The sequence below is a fragment of the Camelus bactrianus genome, chromosome 28, assembly GCF_048773025.1.
Source record: "Camelus bactrianus isolate YW-2024 breed Bactrian camel chromosome 28, ASM4877302v1, whole genome shotgun sequence".
In the NCBI taxonomy this organism is placed as follows: Eukaryota; Metazoa; Chordata; class Mammalia; order Artiodactyla; family Camelidae; genus Camelus; species Camelus bactrianus.
The window spans coordinates 14,945,181-14,960,443 of NC_133566.1; the positions used below are offsets into that span (position 1 = coordinate 14,945,181).

At 46.7% G+C, this 15,263-nt stretch overlaps 1 protein-coding gene across 9 annotated transcripts in view; it reads right to left on the reverse strand.

Annotated features, from left to right (window-relative positions):
* Nucleotides 1-15,263, reverse strand: part of INPP4A (inositol polyphosphate-4-phosphatase type I A) — a 117,308-nt gene that overhangs the window by 43,368 nt on the left and 58,677 nt on the right. For 8 of the 9 annotated variants that reach the window (XM_074354453.1, XM_074354451.1, XM_074354450.1 and 5 more), the window contains exons 2-7: nt 11,389-11,459; nt 10,257-10,465; nt 9,622-9,666; nt 3,010-3,128; nt 685-801; nt 338-417 (exon numbers count right to left, since the gene is read on the reverse strand). In XM_074354453.1, coding sequence (XP_074210554.1) covers nt 338-417; nt 685-801; nt 3,010-3,128; nt 9,622-9,666; nt 10,257-10,362 — 467 coding nt within the window. In that variant the 5' untranslated portion in view covers nt 10,363-10,465; nt 11,389-11,459. Of the gene's footprint in view, nt 1-337; nt 418-684; nt 802-3,009; nt 3,129-9,621; nt 9,667-10,256; nt 10,466-11,331; nt 11,460-15,263 lie in introns of all 9 variants that reach the window. The other variant, XM_074354448.1, reaches the window with a different exon arrangement.

The window sequence follows — 15,263 nt, forward strand, 5'->3', positions numbered from 1 at the left end:
CCATCAAACATCCCTGCTCCCTGGCAGGTTACGTCCTATTTGGGAGGGGATGGATAACAGACAAATGCGCTGGCATTATTAGATGTGTATCTAGGTTTTCCTTTGGGTCTGAGTACCTCCTATAAAATTGCACATTTCCATTTCGTGACAGGTCTTCTGACTGGCTGAGGGCTTTTTTCTCTCCTCAGTGACAACCACCTGCCACCCGAGACTGGCCTCTGGGAGGGTGGCGGTGGGGACAGGATGCTCTCTCAGTACAGGAAGTAGGGCCTTTCTCTATCTGGCCCTGGACCTCATAATTCCCAATCCTTTCACAGGAATAAAATTAAATACCAACCTTAGCGTTAAATACAACCTATGACGCCTGTCCTGGAGCAGATCTTTGACAATGAACGTTCCAGAGCCCAGTAAGTACATCTGAGGAAGAGGGGGAGAGATAACGTTAGTGCAACGTGCTCTGCCTCTGCTCCAACTGCCAGGCGCTGGGGTGCCCAGCTGGCTGGTTCCCTCCACATGTCTGACCTCCTCATCTCCGGAGCCCAACAGGGAGGCTCAGAAGAATTTCCCAAAGACAAGCACATTTGGACATTCACTGGTGAGCCAGGAGGGAGGCCAGTCCAAAATGATTACATAACTTAAAAACAAAGGGAAGGCTATCCCACTAACCACAACATGGCACTTAACTGTTCCCTGAGATCTATCTTTGACATCATACACGGAGAGTTTGATTTGTGTCATCTGATTGATAAGCGAGTCTTGAAAGAAGGCAATACTGCTTAGAAATATAGGATCGTTGGTTCCCTAGAAAAGAAAAGAATCAGAATACAGAGTCGGATTTTTTTTGTAAATGGTTGTTTTGAAATATACCAACATTTTCAGAAGGAGAAACTAACATTCTCACCAACTTGGATCAACACAAAGGCTAATGGGGCTTAAGTGGATGCATACAACCAAAAACACTGCTTTCCAAAAAGGACAGTTTTATAGGTCCAGATGCAACCAATAGGCACCACACAAGCTGGACTCAAGGGCTCGTTCTAAGGATTTCTCATTTGGTAGGAAGGATTTTCTAAAACTAAAATGAGGGAAATGTCCACACATATTCTTAGCCTCACAGCTTTATATGAGTTACTTATTTGGATCTACTACTGCAGGCTATTCCTTTAAGATGTAGAAAGGCAGATGGAAGAGGAAATGAATGGCTAGAGTCGTTTCTTATTTCTAGAATCCTGGGTTTGGAGTAATTAAAGTCTGACTTTTTTAAGGCTATCCTTTTCTGAGGACAGCTGCTAGTTTCTAGATCACAGGTAGCTATTTCCTGGCAGCTGGGCCCTGCCCTCCAAAGCCCCACCGTATCACATTCTCTTCCCCGGGCAGTGGTTCGCTATCTCAGCCAGACAGTTAACGGTTCCCAACACTACCTGCAGCTCTGGATCCACTGTCTCAATGCCTGCTGGACAGCCCCTCCCGGGCGGCCTGCTGGGGCCACAGCCCCACCCACCCTCTCCCGGCATCCATTGGTTCAGACCCCCTCTGACACTCTTTCCAAAAAGGATACAAACCTGGGCATCTGCTTCAGTGCTGTCTTCTCTGCTGTTCTCAGCCACCCAGCGATGAACTCCCCCTGCAAGTTCCACCTCCACAGCCTCCCTCACTTGTCCCCTTCTTTCCACTCCTTCCTGCCACCAGTCAGGTCCCCCATCACTCTCCCTCCTCCCGTGACCTCTGACTCAGGACCTCTCTGAAACACACCTGGTCAGGTGACTCCCCTGCGGAAGAGCCTGCACTGGCCGCCACACACTGCCCCCTCCCCTGCGCTCCTGCCTGTGCCTGGTGCCTGCACCACCTAGGATCAAGTCACCCTCCAAACCCACACAACGCTGTCCTAGCGACAGGCCTTTGCACAACTCCCACAGAACTCCACGTGCTCTTCTACATGTGGTCCCGTGGACTGGCAGCGTGGGCATCACCTAAGAGTTTGTGAGAAATGCAGGATCTTGGGCCCCACCCCAGCCCTATTAGGTCAGAATTTCACTAAGCCCCACCAGAGGAAGCCTTCTCTGGTCCCCAGAGCTGGAGGGGACCCTGTCCTCCGGGTGCGTCCTCGACTCTCTGCTCTAACACTGCTCATACTCTGCTGTGCCTGGATGGAGCCACATTCATCTCCACCACACCCCGCCACAGGATGGCAGACTTCTTGAGGGCAGGGCCGGGGCCTCAGGGGTCTGTGTCATCCACAGCACCCAGAACTGCACTCCATGTGTAGGCAGGGCTGGACAAATGCTTAGAAAACAAAATTGTTGGCTTGAACTTGGAAATTAATTTCCAAGAGAACAAAAAAAGGGTCTATCTTCCAAAATGTGAAACTGGGAAAAAGGAAATGCAGTTTGTTTGTTTGAGATTGCTAGCGAGGGGGCAATTCACACAGGGGCTCGTGTCACCAACAAAATCCTGTAGGACCTCACACCAGCCAACTCCTACAGTTTAGCTTCACAACTTACATAATGTGCTCAACTATCTAAGGAAATTGTGTAAAATCCCCAAGGTGAGTGAATGCATATCATTTCACTGAATGTAAAAAGTAAATATACAATACATCTCTCAAAAGGATATAAAAATAAAAACTAATAAAAATAAAGGGACGTCTGGCAGGAGGGTGGGTTAATAGTTAACACTCTCCAAACTATGATTAATGAGCACAGTTCTCCAAAAGCAGCAGCCAGCGGGAGGTGACAAGGAAGAACTGGGTCTTACCTCTTAACGGCAATCAACCTTGAGGATCACTGTTCAAAAACAGCTAGTCAATAGATAATTGCAATAGATAATGGCAAATGTAAATGCCACCCAGGTGAGTAAGTGTGATGAAAAATATTAATGTACTGAAAACCCCGGGAAGACAGCAACAATTCACAGGAATATAGCAGCAGCTACAGGTGCTCAGCCACTGAAGAGCCGGCCCACAGGGGCCGAAAACCCCACCGCCAAGCTGCCGGGAGCCCCAGCACCCACCTCGATGATCTCCGTCTGTGCGTGCTTCGTCCAGAACGCCTGAGGCGGGGTGGTCACACTCACTGCTACAAAGCTATTTGGTTTCCGATCTAGCGATGGGGTATGCAGCTCACTGCAAGCTATAGAATTAGAAAAGGAAAGAAGTCAGTCTCTAAAGTCAGCCTCTAGTTAGTTCTCCGCTCCAAACGCACCCAAAGAAGGCAAAAAAAAGTAAGTGACACTCAAAGGGCTGAGACGATTGCATTGCCAGTTGTCACAGGGAGGGAATTTTTTACATTGGAAGCAACCTCCTCTCACGCCTCCCCGCCTCCTCAGCCGGCCCCCAGGCTAGCACGGCCTTAACTGACAACGGAGGGCAGTGGGGAAAGGGGCTTTCTATTTCTAGATCCATGGAGGGGACGACACAGGAAGGGCCTGACCCATAAAGTTGGACATTAATAACTAATCGAACTTCTAACCAACTGAGCTAAGCAGCCACAGAGTAAGCTTATGGTGCCCCCGGGTCTCTGTGTGATGTATGTTGGAAGCAAATTAAAATTCTATGTCAAAATAAACAAAGCTTTTTTTTTCTTTAAAGGAAGTCAGTGTTCATTTATTCTCCTTAGAAGACTCATATCAAATGCAAGATTACTAAAAATGTGACTTTTTTTTTAGAACAAAAGGTACCCTGTAGAACTGTTTCAGTTAGAAAATGTACTGTACTAAGCATTTTGAAATAGATTATAAGACTCAGATACTCCTATCATAGAAGGGACCCACAGGAAAAACGATCATATTTCATTGAATCTGACATGCTGTTGTAAGATACATTAGGGAGGGGGAAAAAAAAGGTCCACTGCCATTAGTCTATAATATGCCAGTGATTATAAGATACTTTCTGATTAAAGAGATATTAAAAGATGAAAAAATATCCATCTGTAACTGACGAAATACACGGTAAATCAAAGCTCAACACTAGTAAAAAGAATCAGCCTTTCTGGAGGGGCAGTCAACACGCTCCAATGTGCTGCAAGCCTGTGGTTAATTCCCAGGGCTCTGAAACAGTGACTTTGACCACGTCTTCACTGCTTTCATGGAGGAGAGGGTTTTTAGCAGTCTTTACTCCTGCTCTCAGCATTCACATTGATTTTTTTAAATGCTTGCTAGTGACTTAAAATTCAGAAACTGGTTTTTACTTCTGCAAATTCATTTACTTGTGAAAATTAACCCCTTTGTCCTATCTTCTCATGCGTCTTTATAGACTTTCATTACATATTGGATATAATAAAATACAAACAGCTTAGGTTTTCAGTTCAATGGATTTTGATGATCATATACACCCATGTAACCATCATCAAAACAAGATAACTTCTTCCATCAAAGTTCCCTCTCATACATCCCAGTCAACTCCTCTACCTCTGCAACCACTTTCTGATTTCTGTCACTTGCCTGTTCTTGAATTTCTAATGGAATGGTTTTAAGAGTCATATATATTGCATATTTATATACTGATAATTCATTCTTTAAAAAAAAGATGAATTATATTCCTTCTTAAGAATGTATCAAAATTTACTTACCAGTTCTACTGTTAACAGACATCTGGTTGTTTCCAGTTTTGAACCATTATAAATAAAGGTGCTATAAACATTCTTATTCATGTCTTTTTCTGAACATGTTTTCATTTCTTTTGCATAAGCACCTAAGAGTGGAATTTCTGGGTTATAGTAGAGTATACGCCTAGCTCTGTAAGCAACTAACAGTTTTCTAAACTAGTTTTTCTGAAGTGGTTGTATCATTTTACAATCTCACCAGCAGTTTACATGAGTTCCGGCTGCTCGGCACACCACCACCATTTGGTGGGGTCAGTTTTTTTTCAGTTGTTTTAATTTGCACTTTCGTGATGGCTAATGACGTTTAGCATCTTCTCACCATGTGCTTATTGTTCATTTTTATAACTTCTTTTGTCAAGAGTCTGCTGAAGTCTTTTGCTTATTTTTAAACTGAATTTTTTTTTTTTTTTTTACTGTTGACTTGTAAGCATTTTATTCTGGCTCTGTCCTTTGTCAAGTATGTGTTGTATTTTTTTTCCCCAGTCTGTGGTTTATTCACTTTCTTAAAGATTTTTTGATGTTTTTATTTTAGACTTTTAATTTTAGGGAGTGGCAGGCAGATAAAATGTCCCTCTGCCTGAAAAAGCATCCACGTCCTAACCCCTGGAATCTGTGAGTATATACAGGCAAAAAGGACGTTATAAATGTGATTAAGGTCATGGAATCTTGACATGGAGAGGTTATTCCTTATTATCTGAGTGGGCTTAATCTAATCACATGAGTTCTTAAAAGTAGAAGAGGAAGGTATAAGAGTGAATTAGATGCGACAATAACAATAACTTTAAAAAAAAGGAGGCAGGAGTGATTCTAAGCATGAAAGGCACTTGACCTGCCACTGCTGGCTCTGAAGACAGAGGAAGGGTCCACAAGCCATGGAATGTGCATGGCCTTTATAAGCTGAGAACAGGGCACAACTGGTAGCTAGCAAAGAAATGGGGACCTCAGCCGTGGCTAGGAAACATTGACAGTGTCACCCCAGAATTACAGTCATTCCCCTTCACCTCCAAGTGAAAGTTAAGGAGTTTCAGAACAAGCAAAGAGCTCTATTTTCAGAAGAAATATGTTACACTCAGAAATGATGAAAACAAATCTTACTTTAAAAGGCAAAGATACTGGGGTTAGGGGGAGGAATGGGGAACTCAGACCTAAAACCAGAAAGTCATTCTGCCCACAATCTGAATGAGCAAGTAAACAGATCCCCACCTAGAGCCCCCAGAGCATCTTGCTGATACTTTGATTCTGGTGTTATAAAACTCTAGGTAGAAACCCAGCTGAGCCCTTTGGGGTTTTGGCCCAAGAGAACTGTAAGATAGTAAGTTTGGGTTGGTTTCAGGTGTTATACAGTGGTAATTTGTCATGGCGGCAACAGCAAACTAAAGCATAGAGTCAGTGCTTTCTGACAAGAAATCTTTGCCTACCCTGAAGCTGCAGTTGTGAATTATTCTTTGTTTTCTTCCAGAAGCTTCAAGGTTTTATTATGTTTAAAGTTCTCTTCTATTTCTTTTATGATGTCTGTCTCAACAGGAATCAAGAGATTTGACTGTTCCATTTGCTTTCCCTTCTTTAAGCTACACCCTTACATGACCCTGGTCTAGTCCCTCCTGGCCTGCCTTTTCATCATGCAAGGTTAGGACATTTGAGTCTCTCAAGCACAAGTGATGGCAGATAGGCTGAGACATAGCAGGTGGCCAAAGGCAGGAAAGATAGAGATCAGTTTAAGGGCTAATGGGCCAACTGCCACCTTCAGGACACACCTTCCTACACGTGACATTCTCTCCTGGCCTCGTCTCCACCCAGCCTATATAAGTATCACCCGAGGTTCAACTCCTAGCTCACGTTCCGCAGCTTCCAGGAGGCTTTCTCTCAGTGGCCCACAGTCCTGTCTCCTGTTTATCACTTACATCACTCCACTGGCATATTTCCACAGAAACCATTAATCTCTGACAGGTATGCCTTGTTGCACCAACCAGATCATATGCAGTCCCAGCTGAATCGATGCTATTGAGGTAAACAGTAGGTAAGACATACCACTTGACTCAGCAATTCTATATCCAAGAGTTTACCCCAAGGAAATAAGGAGCAAAATATATGAAAGATCTGTGTATAAGTATGTTCACTGTAGTGGTGGTGATAATGGCAAATTAGAAAGACCTAAGTGTCCCACAGTAGGAGACTGGTTAAAATAAACATGGCCAAGCCACACGATAGACTCTGTTCAGGCATCCACGATGAGGCAACGTTGGCTAAAATGAAAAGACGCCAGTGATCTTTTGCTACATGAAAAAATCACGTTAAGAACACTAGAATGACATTTTTGTAAATAATTCCATCACCTCCGCAACCAAAAATCATTAAAATTCTCTGTACAGCACTGTGTGGGTGTAAAAAAACATGTGGAAGGAAATACACCAAAATGCCAATTGTGATTAGCTCTCTCTGATGGGTTTTCTCTTCTAATATTTTCTTTCTGTATTACAGGTTTTTAAATAAGTACTTCTTAATTTTAAACTTTTATTTTTATTTTAAGATAAAATATTTGACCAATCATCTGGCTCCTACTCTTCACATATTAAAAAAAAAACTGTGGTAAAATTCATTTACATAAAATTCGCCCTCACCTTTTAAAACTGTTTCTTTCTCCATCTGTCTGATTAACATGACTATATCACTGCTCCGGCTTTGCCAGATTCAGAGAAGTCCTGATTCGCATTACAGAGGTGAAGATTTTTAAATTAGTTATGCCAACTCTCCTTCTCTCTCTACACTCAGTCACTCTTTTTTGTTGTTGTTGTTAAATCCGTGTTCTGCATTATTAAAGCCAAGCAAATATTATTCATTAGGGATTTCTTCTCCATCTCTCCTGTGTTGCGCCCTGTTTCCTCGATCTTTCTTCTCAGTTTATTCCCTCTTCAGGGCAGAGCACAGCCTCCACTAACATCCAGAAAAAGGATGTGGGGTGAACTAAACTTATCTGAGACCCTGCATAGTGAAACAAACCTCTTTCTAGTGTCACACTGACACATCATCCAGTTGAGCAGAGAACTGTAGACGGAAAACATTTTTCCGCTCAGATTAAAGACACTGCCTCGCTGTCTTCAAGCTTCCAGTGTCCCTGAGTCCCTCCATGCCAGCTCCATCCCTGGCTCTTAGGAAGCACCTGTTGGTTTCTTCCTCTCTGGAAGTTTTTAGGATCTTCATTTTATTCCGAGTGTTCTGAAATTTCACCATGCTGAGCTCGTTACAGGCCCTTCTCAACCACTATGCCCGGACTTGGTGGGCATTCTTAACCTAGAAGCACATTCTGAGTTCTGAGAGACTGCTTGTACTGCTTCTTGCTAATTCCCCACCCCAATTATGTTCTTTCTTATTTTCTCTTCTAAATGTTGGGCCTCCTGAATTTGCTAATTTTCTATCTCTCTCCCACTTTCTATTTGGCTTTTAAAATTTTACTTTCTGGGTAATTCCTCAAATATCTTCCAACCTGTGCTGAATTTTAAAATACTATGTATTAAAAATGACTATAACTCAGTAAAAAAAAGTTTAAAAAAATAAAATACTATATTATATTTTAAATTCCTAAGATTGTACGGGTTCTTCAATTGTTTTTTTCTTCATAGTTTCCTGTTTTTGTTTTAAGGATATACCATCTTCTCTTGAGGACACACACTGTAATTTCTTTGACATTTTCTTCTACTTTCTTCAATATCTCTGTTTCTTCCAAGTTCTTTTTTTTTTTTTTTTCATGTTGTGGGCCTTCCACAAAGGTCTGGTGATCTACTCTTTCATTTTGTTTTAAATCAACTTTGAAGTATAATTTATATGTAAAATGTACCCAACACCACTGTCCAGACACAGACCACTTCTGTCACCCAAAGGGTACCCTGAACCCCTTTCCAGTCAGTTCTCACCCTCACTCCTAGATAACCACTAGCCTGTTTTATCTCACTACAGACTGGTCCTTCTGAGTTTCACATAAAAGGAATCACACAACATACGGGCTCTTTGCACAGTGCCTTTGCAATGCACACATGGGGTGTGTGTGTATCAGTGGTCAGTCCTTTTCCCAGCTGAGCAGCTGTCCACTGTGTGCATGTAACATAGTTAATTTTCCTGCTGATGGACATGTGGTTGTTTCCAGAGCTGGCTGTTATGAATAAAGCTGCAATCAACATGCATGCACCGATCTTTGTGAGCACCAATAAATACCCATTCATTTTTAAGAATGAGGTGTCTGAAGGTTGAGGTGCATGGGTGGGCTAGGCAGCTCCCATGACAGTGACTTGGGTGCCTGGCCGGCTTGCTTTGATTCCAGAAGGCCAGCAGCTCTTTGTCTTTTTGTGGGGAGTGAGAGTGGGTGGTTTACTTTCTCCAGAGAGAGACCCTCCTGCCTGGCAGAATTAGGATGAGAGGAAGAGGGGAGGGCAGAGGAACACCAGAGAGCGCCGAATCCTGGAGAAGGAGCTTCTGCAGGTAAGCCACAGAGAAGCCCACTTCCTGAGCCCGGAGCCGGCACAGCCCAGGACAGTGGTCAGGATGTTCTCTCATGTGATGCTCAGGAGAGGGGAGCACCCACGTGCCATCACCTCCACTCATGGAGTAGAGAGCCGAGCAACGGTAAGCTAAACACACCCCTACAGCACCTTGCGGCCAGGGGCTGACAACGCTGGCCAGAAACCCCGTCTTCTCCCCACTCCCTGCCCCTCCCAGAAGGGCACGAGAGGGGAGGGGAGGGGAGGGGAGGCTGTCTTCCCTGCTCTGGATGGGCTCACCTCCTGCCCTGCTCCCCACTGCCAGCCTGGGTGGGGCACGAGCTGAGACACGAGTCCTGAGGGCAGGCAGCCTCCAGGGTCTGCTCCCACCCACGGGATGTGCAGAGCAGCCTGGTGGTGTCACCATCTCAGAAACACTTTAGCAGCAGTGGTGGCAGCAGCAAGATTTCTGAGACAAACTCACGCCAGTCGTGGGGTTTTTGTTTTTTAAGCAACATTTAGTTTAAGACAAAAAAATGGAAAAAGGCACCTACCTAAGCTGAATTCTAAAATGGGCTCATCTGGATCTTGTATATTTCCTGTATTCAAAAAAGAAATGACAGGAAAAATCATCCTTGATAAACTTTTCCATGCTTTCAGATTTTATGCAAAAAACCCAACCCACTGGTGGGGATCATTTCACAATGTATGTAAAACCAAACCAGCAAGCTGTACATTTTAAACTTACATCAAGTAAAACTGGGGGAACCCAGCACTCTACTTTCTCTTCCCTCCCAAGTTGTTCTATGAGTTGATTTCTTCGTTTTCTAGACATTTTGTTTAGCAATTCCTCAGAAGTCTCCGACCCCGAGATCAAACCCCTCCCGCTTGGGTCTGCACAACCACAACACAAAGGGCTTTTACTATGGCCAGGGCACTGGCCAGAGAGGAACTGGGGACGTTCCCATGTTGTCTACTCGCAAATGAGCCCTGGAGGTGCCCACGCAAACTGAAAAACTGATGGCTGGCAGGTTCCAGCGGAAGCAATTCCCAGGGAGAGGGCTGACTTCCACCTATTCTTGTTCAACTAGAGGAATGCCAGGCCCGGCCCTCCCAGCGCTGCCACGGTGCGGGGCCCGCACACTGAGAGCTCCCACCAGGAGCCCAGGGCAGGCCCCGTGAGGCTCACCTGCCAGAGAGAGGCCAAGCATGTCAGCTGCCACGTCGATGGTGGAAGCCCGCTGCATCGCACGGGCCCTGGCGCCATGGCGAGGGCTGTGCTCTCTTGCTGTCATGGTGTCATTGGTGATGCTGTGCTTCCTGTTCCTGGGTCAGACCACGCCTGATTCCCCGGGAAGCACTGTCACCAAGCCCTAGTCCCCTAAAGTGGCAGCAGTTCTGAGAAACAGGAACAAACACCGGTTAAAACACACACACACACACACAGGGGTGGTGACAGAGAGACACTGTGCTCCCATGGAGAGAGCATGTGACCTCCACGGGCAAGATGCAGTGAAGCCAGGGTCCTCTGGCAGATGAGGCAGCTGGGTGGAGAGCCTGATGATCTAGGCCCCGTGTAATCACCTCTTCCTCTGCCCTCGCACACACACCAACGTGGCCCGCTCACGGGATCCCATAGAGAAATCATGCTCTCAACAGAGACATGCCACGTTAAACAGTGGCTTAAATTAAATCGTAAACTATGACTCTTGAGATTTTCCTGTTTGCTTTATTATGCTTTTCCATCAGCAAGTCTCAGAGAATCTTTAAAGTCTTAAATCAGTTCACTCCCATCTCTGTTGGAAGGACAAGGATGCAGGAAGAGGCTGCTGCGTGCGGGCCAGGGCAGCAAGGCTGAGCAGCGGGGACCTTGCCCTCTTCCTCCCAGAGCTACAGGAACTTCACGTGTGTCAGCCTCGGGCTCTCTCTTTCCCGCCAAAAGTGACAACCCACGCATCACTACTGTGGATAGTGCTCTGTGTGGATATAGGGGTCTCTGGGCAAAGGGCCACCGCTGGCTGAGCCAGACAGACACCCCAGCCCAGCTCGGAACTCACATGTTGCTCTAAGTGGATTAATAAGCAGCAAGGAATGAGTGTCATGTTTTCCCGAATCGATATGCTACAATTCCTGCTCGCTCTCAAAAGGACCAAACTTTAGAAGTTTAGATTATTAGAGTGAGCAACAAGATTGGTTTAAAACACCCCTCTCAAAGGTCCCCATATATCCAGACACCCTTGTCTTCTCAAAGTGTGTCCACACACCTTTGCACCTGAAGGGCCTATGGTCCTGCTCTTCAGTTAATTCACCAAACAACTTACTGGACATGTTTGTTCTTGGACCAGTAGAGACATGTGGCATTTCTTCATAGAAGCACATCCAAATCCATCATCTAAAAATAGAAAATTATAAACAAACTGGTCAAACACGAAGTTCTCAGGAATACTTATTATAATGTGTATGTAATCATGTCAGTGCCTAGAAACATCGGGAAGCCAAGAGCTACCACGTGCTCCCCTGAGCTCCACACATCAATCTAGCCGTTTGGCTCAAAAACAAAGTCTTTGCACAAAGCCCAAAAGAGAGACAGAAAGTACCTATTCCTGTCCCCCTCCCAGGGTGACCCAGGGGAACTGGGGCCTGCCCCGAAGAGCTGCCCAGGCAGTTGCGATGTGGTTCGGGGAAATGTGGAGGGAAGAGTCTGAGCCCCAGTCTTCCTGCTCACAAACGCCAGCCACCCCGCCTTCCGTGGAGCAGGACGCCCAGGCTCTGACTCTGTCCCCGCACCATTGGGGGGCTGTCTGGCAGATGGCAGGGCCCAGCGCAAGAGCCATCTGAAACTGAGGGGACAGGAGGACCAGCGCGCGGGGCCCTCAGGCAACCCAGGCTTCCCCTGCGGGCTGTGCTCCTCCCCTCCCATTGGGGCCCTGAGCAGGGAGGGCAGCAGCCTGACTGGGGAGTCCCAGCCGAAGTCACCAAGGGGAAGACTCACTTGTTTGCTGACTTTAGAAGGCATACATGTCAGGACAACGGGGGAGACTAGGAAAGCACCTGCAGCTCTAACCCCTGTATTTCAGTGATGCTTATACAAATGAACAGCCACCAAAACACCAAAAACACAAGCAGCAAAAGGTATGAGTTCATAAGATGAATACATGTGGAAAATATATTGGAAAAGTGACCAAACTCAATTGTACTAATGAAAGCAATGCTAAATGTACCTATAGTCACCTAAGCAGGCTTCTCAAAGAGGTTTGTTCCTTCTTCTAACGAGAATACGCTTTGCTGGCAGACGTAGGGGAAACTCTATACATACTGTTGGTAACATTTTAGAGAGGTGGGAGTATTTCAGAAAGCGGTTTGACATTATTTATCAAAATCTGTAAACAGTAACAAAATTCTTGCCTGTAGTCCAGTCATGACAAACACTGGAACCAACCTAAATGCCCAGCTACGGGTAAGTGCACTCTGGGACGTCTATGAGACACTATTATACGGCTGTTAAAAAGATCATAACAAAGCCAATACACACATGAAAAGTTCTTCAACCTCATTAGTTGTCAGGAAAACGCTAATTATAACCATGAGATACCTCTGCACACCCACTAGAAGAGCGAAAATGAAAGGCAGACAGACACGAGTGCTGGCACAGGCTGTGGAATTAACGGGGGCCCCGACACACTGCTAGTGGTGCGTAAGATGGCTCAGCCATGCTCGGAAACCGGCGGGACCTACTCACCCTGCACCTGTACCCACCCCATGACCGGTGTGCAGCTCAGACCGGAACTGCCAACAGGAAACACAACCCAAGTGTCTGTCAACAGTAGAATGGACAAAACAACACAGGAGACTCTTAGAACAGTGTCAAGGGGGAAAGCCAGACCCCTTATTCTAGGCAATTTTAGGCAATCCCGTCTCTGTGACGTCCGAGCACTGGCCAAATGAGTCTGTGGTGTCAGAAGTCAGGGCAGCCGCACCTCTGGGGGCAGGGCTGACTGGGGGAGGGGCGGGAGGGGGCTTGCGGGGCTCTGGGGTGCTCTGTCTCCCGATGCGGGCACTGAGTCCATGAGTGGATTTACTGTGGGAAAACTCACCAAGCTGTACGTGAACGATCTTTATACCCAATAAAAAGTTTAATTCTTTTAATGAGTATAATAAAGACAACACAGCATGAAAAAGTGTTTACATCAGTTCTGCATCCTATATGTTTTTAATGAAATGTTCTACCTGTGCTCGGCTAATGCTGTTCTAAAAGACAGGACAGAGAGGGACAGAGCCAGTAGGAGATGGCATTGAGGTGATGGCCATGTTTGGGGGCGTGACCATGGGGAACCGCTTTCTTTCTTAGCTATCACCCTCTTGTGTCACTGAAAGTTGCACCCCATGCTGGCCAGAGGTAGAGGCGGCACCCTGGGCCTGAAGGGGCTCCAGGAGGGCTTCTTGGCCTTTCCCCTTGTGTCCTCAGCATTCTCTCACTCTGCCTGGCTGTCCTGCTCAGCTTGCTAGTGAGCTGCAGTCACCCCTCTTTACACAGGACAGTGGGGACATGCCACCTAACAGAGGGGAACATCGGTACCCCAACGTCCCCCTCAAGGAGGTTCCCCAACCCTCCTCCCCTTGCAGGGCGTCCCCCCTACACCCCCCGCCCCTTCCCCTTCGAGGCACCTTGAGACTCCAGATAGACGTGCTTAAAGGGGAACACCCACAGGCTAATTTTATACTTGCTAGAATTCATGGATCAGAGAAGCTTTTAGGTCAAAAGCACTTTAAAAGCCGCTTCATGCTTATATGGGGGCATCTAATTAGGATCTGCAATTTAAGTCATCAAGACCCAAAACATAAAGCTAATTTGACAGCTGAACTCAACTTCCCTTATTAGTCTCATTAATTTAAGGTAATTCACCAAGGATTCTTACATTCCCAAGGTCCTTGTCTTTCCTCCTAGCCCCAATGAAGACCAGAGCTCATTAGCAAGAAAAATTGCACTTAAAGAGGACAACAGTGGTGTGTGAGAGTTGTGTAGGGGGCTGGAATTTTTTTCTTTGGGGGCAAGAAAGAAGCAGTAACTCATAAAACTGCCTCATCTTCTCATTCTGTGAAAGACATGTGTCTCTTCCATCCCGATAACGTCCCCTCCACCCTGTAGGGACAGGAAGATATGGCCGAGGGGAGCATAGGCATGATGAAGAGAATGTTAGGATAAGTGCATGGGATTCATGAGGGTCGGCAATGACTATCCGGAAGCTTCTCCAGGAACTGGTCTTGGGAAAGGCCTGCCCTCCTCCTCAAGGAGTCTCAGGCCTGGGAGCGGTCTGCAGACCCTTCCAACTCTGTTACTTCTGCTGATTGGGAACTGAGGGAAGAGGACTAACCAGACAGCTCCATGTGTATCTGTCAGAACACTGAGGTTCTCCTGAAAATCATCCTAAAAAGGAGCTGCAGAGGAAGTCACGGAAATCCAGACAGGGTGACTTCCTCAAGGTCACACGGAGGCAAAGGCTGAACTATCAACATTGACCCCAAGCAGGAAGCCCCCATACAGCTGCTCTCCCCACCCCTCCGCCCCCATCGCTGTCCCTGTGAGCAGCAAACAGGCCAAGGGCAACCTTCACGGTGCCCTGCTCTCCGCCGGGGAAAATCAGGCCAACGCTGGGTGCGTCAGAGCAGCCCCTGAGGAGGAGGCTAGTTCAGGAGTCGAAAGGGTACGCGATTTCTCTCAAACCCCTGCAATCCAAGGTGGCCAGAGTCTCTGGTGGATGTGGCGTCACACTGCTCACCGGCACCGAAAATCACGACTAGCTATAATCTGAGAGAGACAGCGGATCCCTCCCGTGTGAAGCCATCCCTGCAGCCAAGAGCCCTGCCTCACAGAGAATCCCTAACTACCTCGGGCGATGCCCATCCCATGTAGCAGTGCGATGACTGGCTGGGCACCTTGTGTCTCGTGAACATTAGACTTCAAGTCCTTGCTTCCTCCACATCCTCCTGGGTACCAAGCTCAAGCCTAAACGTGGACCCAGGGTCTAATGACACCTACAGAGTAAAGACACCATGGAGGTGCGTGGCAGACTGCACCTGCCCGCCAGGCTCCCCGACCCATCAGCCCCTCCAGCCCCTCCCAGCCCCTCCCAGTGCAGGGAAGCGGTGAGTGCAGACGCCCCACACCACAGATGGAGACGGTGCAAAGGCTCATGGG